This window comes from Pteropus vampyrus, unplaced genomic scaffold, assembly GCF_000151845.1.
Source record: "Pteropus vampyrus isolate Shadow unplaced genomic scaffold, Pvam_2.0 Scaffold16, whole genome shotgun sequence".
Classification (NCBI taxonomy): Eukaryota; Metazoa; Chordata; class Mammalia; order Chiroptera; family Pteropodidae; genus Pteropus; species Pteropus vampyrus.
The window spans coordinates 8,970,022-8,980,477 of NW_011888797.1; the positions used below are offsets into that span (position 1 = coordinate 8,970,022).

A 10,456-nucleotide genomic window follows, 5' to 3' on the forward strand; every position below is an offset into this window, starting at 1 on the left:
CAGTGCTTTGCATGCAGAGGGCAGGCTGGAAGCAGGCAGGGGCTGGGAGCGCCCAGCCCAGAGCCCAAGGGAAACTGTGGGTGTCTGCATCACAGAACCCTAATGGCTGTGGGTGTCTGCATCACAGAACCCTAAAGGCTGCTGGACACCTTCCAGTATCCCCAGTGGTGCTCCATGGGCTTGTCAAGGAGCTAGGAGGGGACATTTGTACCCATGTCTAAACTCATAAGAGTTGGGGGAGAGAGTGGTGGACAGATGGCAGGGCCACCAGAGAGAAGATAGGAGGCAGAAAACCTCATGGGGCCTCTCAGAAGGCCTGGGGCTTCATGAACGTCAGGGCTGAGCCACTGCTGGGTCCTTGGAGAGGCAAGTCCCCATCTCCCTTAGAAACTTTGGCAGAACTGGGGCTCAGACTCACTCGGGTGTGTGCTGTTGATCTGAGCACCTCCTGTGTTTCAGGCACATCACGAGGCATGGGGACCCAGCAGTGAGCAAAGTCAGCTTGTCATCTAAACTTTGGTCTCTTGTCCATTCCCCCATTGGACTGTGGCCTTCTTGTCATCCACGTTGTGCTCCTAGCAGAGTACTAGACACACAGTAGGCCCACAGCAGTGGCATATGAGCCAGAACTTCTGATTACCAGTGCCATGCCCTTTCTCTGGGCCACACTGTAAGAAGTGGAGACAAGCCCCTTTGAAGCCGAAGTGGCCACAGGTGAGCAGCCCAGCCAGGGGCAGAAACCAGCTTCCACTAGAAGGAGCCTGGAGGGCGAGGGCCTGTCCCAAGGCATTGGGTTGAAAACTACCCTCATGCTGCTGGGACAGGGTCCCACCCCATTAGGACCCAGGGTCCCTCACCCTGCGTGTCCTCTCCATCACAGCCCTGACAGGCCTCCACAGCTCTGCCCCCTCATGGAGTCTGTTCCCGGGAAGGCTTTCCCACCACCTCCTCTCGTGTTGAGGGACCCACGTCAGGGTTGCTGACTCTCCTGACTTGCCCTTAACTGGTCAGCACTGACAGGCCGACAGACACCGGTCAGACAGCAGGACGGTCCCCAACAGCCACTTGCTGGCCTGGGAAATGTTGCGTTCCCGCAGCATGTTGGGCCCGGGGAGGCAAGGTGTCAAATAGGCTGCTGTCCCTGCCCTCTGGGGGGATCTTCTGTAGCCAGCAGGCCCTGGTGAGTGCCTCATGACAGTGCATGCTGGGGAGTCGGGGACTGGGAAGGCGTGGCGGGGGACAACGTGGACGTTGGGGCACCACAAAGGCCTTTTAGGCAAGAGCGGTCTGTTGAGACAACGTTGATTTCACCTGTATGGGACTGAGGGGCAGGGAGCAGGGCTGGGGCGTGGGGAGTGGCCGTGGAGGTACAGATGGCACAGGGAGAGCAGCTGCCACCAAGGCCTTCAGGGCTCCCTCTGCACGTAGGGGCGTCCACCCTCCCTTCACCCTCCTCCACATTCGGCCTGCCCATATTTCAGTTCCTCCCCACCCCAGGCCCTGGTCCGGGCTCCGGCCTCTACCTTAACCACTTCCCCTGTCCCACCGGCTGGCTCCACGTCATCCTTCACGCTCAGCTGCAATGCCGCCTCCTCGGAGAAGACTTCCCTGACCCCTCCCCACACCCACTCGCTCTTAGCACAGGACCCACTTATTCCCCTCATTTATGCCTGTCTCCCAGGAACCTGTGATCTTTGAAAGCAGGGCCACGTGGTCTTGTTCCTCAGCGTATCCCCTGCACCCAAAACGGTGCCGGCACATGTGGGTACTAAAGACTTGAGTGGAGGGATGGATGGGTAGGGGAACCAGCCGGGGTGGGGCATTAGGGTTCTGTGCCCATGGGCTCCTGCTAAACTCCAGTCTGCATAAGAAGCCCCTGGGGCATGGTAAGCAGCAGATCTCCTGAGAGTTTGGTTCAGGTGGTCGAGGGTCGGGGCCTGGGGTTCTGCATTTTTACCAAACACACCTCCGCCCTGAAGTGTTATGGTGCATGGAGCCCAGGGACCACACTGAGAATCCCTGCCAAGTATTCACGGTCCCCCGGGAGGATTTTGGTGGGGCAGCAGAGAGTGACGTGATTAGAACCTGGAAACGCAGAAAACAGATGGGACCCAGGAAGGACATTCCCATTTCCCAGAGCCCCCTGACCCTGGGCAGGAGCCTCCATGTCGGATAAGGAGGTCCCATGCCTCCGCTCATCCTATCGTCCTTCTGCCCAGTCCCAAAGATGCCTTTCGAGCAATAAAGAAGAGAATCGTGGGGAATAAGAACTTCCACGAGGTGATGCTGGCTCTCACGGTGAGTGCCCTGTCTGTCCGTGTGTCCATGGCAGGACTGGGGTCCACTGGGGATGGCCTCCCCCGGGCCCCGCAGGACTCCCAGCCACCACGGGGCTCCTCTTCCAAGGGCTGGGAGGAAAGGTCTGTGGGCAAAGCGTTGTCCTGTCTGCGCTGCTGGCAGAGATGAGTGGCAAGAAAGGCCATTTGGAAAAAAGTTCTGTCCAACCTACTGGCATGGGGATCAGGCACCCCGAGGCCCACATTTTTCCAGAATCAGTCGTGGAGAGCCTGGGCCACAGGACCCGCTAGATAACAGAAGTTCAATGAACCCAAAATTCTCAGGGGGCAGAAAGCCTGGCAGGCCCAGTTGGTGCTAATTAGTACTTGGACTCCCAGAAAAATGAACATAAAACAAATGCCAGTGGCCGAGGACAGTCCTTGCCCACAACAGGACTAGCTAGGTGTAAGTGGGCATCCCAGCTGTTGGGGTGGCTTTGTCTAGGGAGTGGGGACAAAGCACTTTGTCCCAGCCTCCTCCACAGCATTGTCATATCCAGGTGAATCTGGCTACTCTGAAAAGCGAAATCAGCTTCTGCTGGGCCAGGAACAAGGGGTGGGAGGGAAGGTTAGCACCTTTTCCTCAGGCCGCAGGGTCCTCATTTGAAAGTTCTCTTTGGTTTCCACCCGGAGAGCCACCTTCCCTCCAGACTCTATTCCACTCAGAAACAGCATCAGGACAGAATTCTGTGGGCAATGCCCGCACACTGCCCTTGCCCACCCCAGTCCCCATCAACCAGTCCCCGAATCCCGCACTATCCCTGCTGGTCCACGTGCTGGGGCTCACCCCAGGAAGCCCCACTCTCTCAGGCTGCCCTCTGGGACATGAGTGCGAGGTGGGGGTCCTGGGCACTCCCCCTCCTCTGACCGGTGCTTTCGGGCACCTCACGGCACCCAGGTCTTGGAAACCTGCGTCAAAAACTGCGGGCACCGCTTCCACGTGCTGGTGGCCAGCCAGGACTTCGTGGAGGGTGTGCTGGTGAGGACCATCCTGCCCAAGAACAACCCACCCACCATCGTGCACGACAAGGTGCTCAACCTCATCCAGGTGAGCGCGGGCGGGCCAGGTATAGCTAGCGCCAGCTCCTGGCCAAGGAGAAAGGTGCCCATGCCACCGCTGTCCTTTCTCTGTCGGCTTTAGCCTGTTTCTTGTCTGCGGCCACCTTAGTTGTCTGCTGACTGGACGTTCTGAGTGTGGGGAATGTGGAGTGGAGGCTGGGGACATAGTCACAGGACCATCAAGTCAGAAAGAGAGCTTCTCTGCGGGGCGGGTAGCTGAGCTCACGTGGGATTCAGTGAGCTGCAGTTACCGGCCATGTCCCCTTGTCCCCTCTCAGTCCTGGGCTGACGCGTTCCGCAGCTCGCCCGATTTGACAGGCGTTGTTGCTGTCTACGAGGACCTGCGCAGGAAGGGCCTGGAGTTCCCGATGACTGACCTAGACATGCTGTCACCCATCCACACGCCCCAGAGGGTAAGGAGACTCACGGGGAGTGCAGTGGTCAGCAGAGGGGGTCTCTGCCCTACTTCCTGTCAGCGCCTGACCTGGGGCCTCACTGACCGGCCTCACTGACCCAGTTGTTTGCCCTCTAGACCGTGTTCAGCTCAGAGACACCATCAGGACAGAATTCTGTGGGCATCGACGCCAGTCATCGAGGGGACTCTAGCCAGCACACGGCCCCTCTGCCCGCCCCTGCTGTACTCTCCAGTGACACGCCCATAGCACCAACCCCTGAGCAGGTAACCGAGCCTGGGCCAGAGTCACGTGTTCCCGGCCCTCCCCACCCGCTCGTCAGGGAGGGGCCCCTGTCAGTATGGAAATGACCGCTGTGGAGCCTCCAGTCAGTCCTCACAACAGCCCCACAGGTGTGTATTTCCTGTTTGGGAGATGAGGCTCAGAGAGATACACTGACTTGCCCAGAGCCACACAGCTCATCAGACAGTGCTGGGATTCAAGCTCACGTCTCTTACTCCGAGCAGGCTCTGTCCTGTACCTCGGCTGCTCTCCAGCCATGTTCTCTGTGGAGCACGTCAGGCAGCACCAGGAAAAGGAAGTGCCCAGCAGGCGGCCTCTCCAACCACAGCTGCTCCACTTTCTGTGTATGGTTTGCTTATAAGACTTCATGTGAATAGAGGTTCTGACTAAAAACAGTTTTAAGACATCCACACAAAAAATAATTTCAAAAACCTCTGCATTGCATCCTGATGCTTCCACAAAGCCCCAAGAAGGTTGGAGGCATAGTGTGAGCTCCTCGGGGACCAGCCCGGGCCAGCTCTTCCCAGGACCCTGAGAGTGGCGATAGATGATCACCCCCTCAGACTAAGCGGCACACTGGCTTAGTCAGCCCCTGTCCTGCAGTTTCTTCCTCCTGAAGCTGGAGGCAAAGTCACCCGCCTGTTGACTGTGAACAGTTTGTGGCGGGCAGAAGCTACTCCCTACAAGGGGCGTCCACAGCCATAACCAGTTTTAGCCGAGTGCTCAGTCATTTTAGACTGGGCTCTTGTTATGAGTCAAGGCCGCGTACTGTCAGAGTGTGTTTTACAGCCTTCAGACCTGTCACATCAGCTAAATGCAAAAGCTAGGTTGCTGAAAGCGCTGATAAGGCACAGGTGTATGATGGAAACAAAAGTGAAACCTGACTTTGCAGAGCACAGTGATCCTCCGCACGGCATTGTTCGGATTTATAAATAAGTAAACCTGCCGACGGCCTTTCACACCCTGACCTACTTCAAGAGAAACTTCTGTACTTTGATATCTTATGACAAGTCTATAAAGTTACCTCCCAGAGTTATAGATATTACTAGAAAGGTTTTCCTAACGGGACAAATAATTAGACATACATAAAAACTGTAAAAGCGCCCCGCGATCCAGAATTTATTTATGATTCTAACCCATTTGCCTAAAGCTAGTATCTTTGTGGATTGAGACTGATTACATCTAGTGTAAGAAGGTTCTCACTAAACACAACTGAACAGTCTTTGTTTAATTTCAGAGTCCCCTTTTGTCTCCTGGGACATGTTATGACTTTGAAGCTCACAGTGGTGTAACTCCCAGACCCCGCTGTAATTGGGTCCCATCTGACCTGCACACGCCGGGTTTGTGATCAGTAGATTTTCCACTCACTTATACCCAGAGTGTTCATTAAATAGGCCAAATGTATCAAACGTTTTTCGGGTTTTAGAAGGTGTCAGTGAACTGTCACAGATATGCTACCTATGTCTTTGCTCCCACATCTTCATCTGTAAATGCTGGGATAATGATAAATACCTAGTAAGACGGTGGTGAAGTTTTATTAGCAATATACGTTAAATGCTGGGCACTTAGTAGATGGTCAATAAAAGGCAGCAGCTATCACAAGCATCATGAATTCATATTCTGAAACCAACTCGGTCACACAGAATGCATGAGCATTTCCCAAGATATAAGCCACTTAACGCCAGACCCATGAGATATTCCATGATGAAAGGGTGCTTCGGCCAGATCAATTTTGGAGTTTTGATACCGATCCCTTCCTGGGACATCCACAGTGTACACATAAAAAAGACTTAAGTACCCTGCAGAGTCCCACAGCAGAAAACACTGGCCTTCCATCACCTTGCCTGTACATCCTGATTTACAAGGATTTTCCAAGCCAAGACCTTGGATCCTTTGATCATTGAAAACTTGTGAACATCCCTTTAACAAGTGCTGAATCTGAGTTTCATACTCAAGGTAGGAGCACTGGGACTCATCCTTAGAAGAACCTAGGACACCAAAGCAGACCAGGAACAAGACGAAATTCCATCAACCAAGGAGGGAATCGGGCCTGCTGACTCCCCGCTCTCCCCTTTGGGGGAGCCGCCCCTGGGGCCTCGTTAGCTACCCTTGGACCCAAGAGATTCTGCAGCCTTCTGGCTGTGCTGTGCGGCGCATTCACCCTCCGCTTCTTTCCTCTTGGCCACCCGCTGCACCAGGCTCCCCGGTTTGGAGATGGTAACGGTTGGTAGTGCCTCTGGGGGGGGTGGAAGCAAGCCCACCACGGGTCCCCCAGTGCAGGGCTGTGCCCGGGAGCCGAGAGAGTGTGCTCTCAGGCCAGCTCTTCTAGGCACCACACCCAGGGCCAGTAGTGCCAGGCTCTGTCCCCGTGAGCGGCGATACCTGCAGACCGCTGGCCTCTCTCACCGGGGCCAATGGTGTGTTTCAGATTGGGAAGCTGCGCAGCGAGCTAGAGATGGTGAGCGGGAACGTGCGGGTGATGTCGGAGATGCTGACGGAGCTGGTGCCCACCCAGGCAGAGCCTGCAGACCTGGAGCTGCTACAGGTGAGCACGCATCCTCCCCCCAGGTGACCTCTTGCTCATTTGCCTACACGTATTCCTTCCACACCCACGCTTCCTCTGAACAACTTGGTCACCATAGGAGCTGTTAAAACCGGAGACCTTGGACTCCATCAGATTGGAATTCAGGGTTCTGCAGCTTTCTGGGTTGAACAGACTAGCCTCTCTTCCTCAGTTTCCTTATCTGTAAGAGTGCTCTAATAATAGCCTTTATGGTACAAGTTAGACATGACAAATAAGGTTTTTCCCTCCCTGTGCCTGGTTCAGAGGGAGCTCCCAATAATAGTACTGAGGAAAAGCCGGAAGGTGAGGAATAAGCAGGCAGGCACGAGAAAGCAGTGCTGGCTTTGAAAGGAGAGAGCAGCTGGTCTCAGGAGCTGAGGCGGGTGGGAGCTGTGGGGTTTCACTCCTGTCTGTCACATGATATTCCCACAGTCCCATCCACAGCTGGGGATGGGGGAGGCACTGGAACAGAAGGAGCTGGGTTTGGGGAAAGGCACCCTCCCCATGGAGATCAATTCATAGACACTCCGAGAAAGCTCGGGGACAGACCCCAAGGACCAGGAGTCACCAGGACCCACGCTTGGTGTGATTGTCTCATTTCATGTCAGTCTCCTGCTCGGCCTCCAACTCCTTGAGGGCAAGGCTGTGTTGTCCCCATCCCTGTGTCCCTGCGTCTAACCGAGCTGACGCGGTGTACTTGCTCAGTGGTCCTGGCCTTCGGACAGGAGTAAAGTCGGAATCTCAGAGTTGAAGGAACACATGAGTATGAGGACTGCACAAGCGTTTCTGAGAGAAGCTTGAGTGAGTTAGGAAGCAGCAGGGCTGCTGCAGTGCAGTCGGTTTGGTATTAATTCGGTAAATATAATTTTGGTAAAATATCCCAAGCCAGGGCCGTGCGGGTGTGAGTGATTGCCGGAGTAGATGGGCAGGGTCGACACAGGGACAGCGCACATGCCCTGAGCACTTCCCACGTGCCAGGCTCTGATGTGGACGCTCGGTATACATTCACGCACTTGATTCTGGCCCTCTTCCATGAGGTAGGTATTCTTATTATCCCCATTTTCCAGGTCAGCAGACTGAGGCAAAGAGAGGCCATGTACCGTGCTCAGGGGCACGTGGCTTGTAAGCAACAGAGCTGGGATTTCAAACCCAGTGGCCTGGCTCCAGCTGCTCCTCTTCCGCTCTTGAGAGGGCCAGGAAGTGGGACCGAAGCCATAAGTTTGCTCGGTCATGGGACAGAGAGAGGGGAGGCCCGCCGGATGTTGACAGTCACTCGAGCCCACCCTGCCCCTCCCCGAAGGCAGATAAGGAAGTCCCGGGAGAAGAAGGCCTTGCCTGCGAAGGGGTGGGTAACGGGGTCCAGAAAAGAACCAGAATCCATATTGGGGCAGTACCTAGTCCTAATCACACCTCTAGGAGAAAAGGGCTGGCGTGCGGCCACAGTCACCAATGACTGATGACTGTCTCTTCGGACCTCAAGACCGTGACCCAGGCACCTGTCCACGTGGTGGTGGGTACCCGAGGAAACACTCAGTCCTACAAATGGGAAACTGATAATGCTGTGGCTTTAAATGTTTTTCTTTTCCCCAAACAAGTTTAAATATGTAATATTACTGATTAAAAGTCAGTCCGTGACATAGTAACTACGTGCCGTGTGGGACCCTGGAACAGAAAACAGCCATTAGTGGAAAAACTGGCGAAGCCTGAGCAGGGTCTGTAGCTTGGTTAATAGCATTATGCTAGTGGAAGCAACCTGGTTTTGACAAGTGCCAACCAAGGAGAAGCTGGGCGAAGGACTTACGGGAACTCTCCGTAGTCTTGGCAACCTCTCTGTAAACGTAATTATTCCAAAGTAAAAGTTTTAAAAAAGACATAAGTCGGTGAGAATAATGAGGCAAAAATTCAAAATCACAGTTTGTGGGTAATAGTTGGAGTCATCCTGTTCCTTTTTCTGTTTTGGTTACAAATACCCCAGTACACCCGGAGAAGTTGCAGTTTGTTCTGCCAGCCCCCTGGAAGTCTCCATTGTTCAACTTAGCAAAGATGGCAGCAGGAAGAACTTTCCTCGGAAGTCTGCGCGAAGCCAAGTTCAGCCAGCAGCACCGCTTAACGTGTTGGTTGTGTCCTGCGTGTTAAGTGTTTGTGTGGGACACTTGGCAGTGTAGAATCCTGGAAGCTGTCCTGTGGAGCTCGAGATCCAGTCTGGAAGCTTCTCCATCCTCCAAGGCACACCCAGAGGCCGGAGCCGTCCATTAGAGATGGCCTCACTCTGGGTCCGGCGGCCACGGCTGTCTCCCTTCCTTCCGCAGGAGCTCAACCGGACGTGCCGCGCCATGCAGCAGCGGGTCCTGGAGCTCATCCCCCGCATCGCCAACGAGCAGCTGACGGAGGAGCTGCTCATCGTCAACGACAATCTCAACAACGTATTCCTGCGCCACGAACGGTAGCCCACCCCTCCCCGGCTGACGCGACTGCCCCACCCGTCTCCCTTCCCTCCCTCTCTCTCCCGGTCCCCTTTCACCGGCTGTCCCCTCGTCTCCCTCTCCAGGACCAGACCGGCCAGCCGGCGCATGTGTCCTCACCTGCCTTCTTCCAGTGTGGACACGCTTGCCCAGCCTCCCACCCACCTCTCACCTCCTTGCCAGAGTTAGCCGCGCACCTGTGTCCCTGGTCCAGCCCCCGGAGGTGGCAGCGGTGGTGGCTGAGACTGCGAGCCCGCAGCCTGGCCTGGCCTTGCTCACCTCACCGCTGCCTGGCTCTGGGGCCTTGGACCTACTTGACTTAATTAGGGCTCATTGACTGCAAGCTACTTACATAAAGCGTTTTTGGCTGACTTAAGCAGAAAAAAGAATTGATTAGGAAAAGAACCTCTATTAAATGGGTAGCTCTTAGAATCCAAAGAAGTGTGAAACGGTGAAGCCTCCCAACAGAGCAGGAAGGTCAGGTCCCAGGGCGGCTCAGGGTCTCAAGGGCCAAAACTACTGGACCATGTCCCTAGGGTATTGCCACCTCGTGTCATTGTGTTCGGGTGTCAGCTCCCCAAGAGAAACTCTGATCGCCTCAGCTTTGCTGTGCTCACTGGTTGGGGAAGGCGAGGGCCCCTTGATGGCAGTCCCGCCAGGGTCACAGGTAGAACAGTTCCTCGGAGGAGCACTTAGGTGCTCTTAGAAAAGGAGGGAGAAAGGGGCACTGGGCCTGCAGAAATGACACGTCCCCCACACTTCCCTCCTACCTGTAGGTAACTGGGAGTCCACGGTGGGGCCTGTAGTGCTGAGCAGCCAGGGCATCCAGTCCAGGGTACCAGTTATCTCAGCTCCCCACCCCCGCCCCGGGCCCTCATTTATTTCGTATCTTCATCCCTTAGCAAACACTCTGATTCTAAATCAGTTGAGACTGGGGTGGGGCTGCTGCAGGCCACATCCGCCTGGTCGCTCCTGCTTGGCGGCCCAGTGGAATAAAAGAGACCCCTCCCTGTCATTTCAGGGTGCGGGCTCTGAGATGGCCCAAGGGCCAAATCAGGGTGACTAGAACTCCTCTGACACCCACTCTTATCAGACCGGGCCTAGTTGGCCTGGTTCTTTGCTGTTCACAGTCACTCATTCTTGGCGTATTCGCTTGATCCTCACATCTGGGAAATAGGTCCCCACTGTCACCCCCTTTTTAATAGACAAAGAGACCCAGTCACACAGTTAACAAGTGACAGGGTTAGGACTCGAACAGACCCCAGACCAAGGTCTTCTCGATCCCGCTCACCCGCTGCCTGGCCTGCTGAGGGTAGTCTGAGTGGCTCCACGCAGTGTGAG

At 55.2% G+C, this 10,456-nt stretch overlaps 1 protein-coding gene across 2 annotated transcripts in view; it reads left to right on the forward strand.

The window, feature by feature from the left end:
• The window catches only part of TOM1 (target of myb1 membrane trafficking protein), a 44,870-nt gene that overhangs the window by 22,703 nt on the left and 11,711 nt on the right, over window positions 1-10,456 (forward strand). For both annotated transcript variants that reach the window (XM_023527354.1, XM_011387191.2), the window contains exons 3-8: window positions 2,220-2,298; window positions 3,235-3,384; window positions 3,674-3,808; window positions 3,928-4,074; window positions 6,519-6,635; window positions 8,963-9,096. In XM_023527354.1, the coding sequence (XP_023383122.1) occupies window positions 2,220-2,298; window positions 3,235-3,384; window positions 3,674-3,808; window positions 3,928-4,074; window positions 6,519-6,635; window positions 8,963-9,096 (762 nt within the window). The remainder of the gene's footprint in view (window positions 1-2,219; window positions 2,299-3,234; window positions 3,385-3,673; window positions 3,809-3,927; window positions 4,075-6,518; window positions 6,636-8,962; window positions 9,097-10,456) is intronic.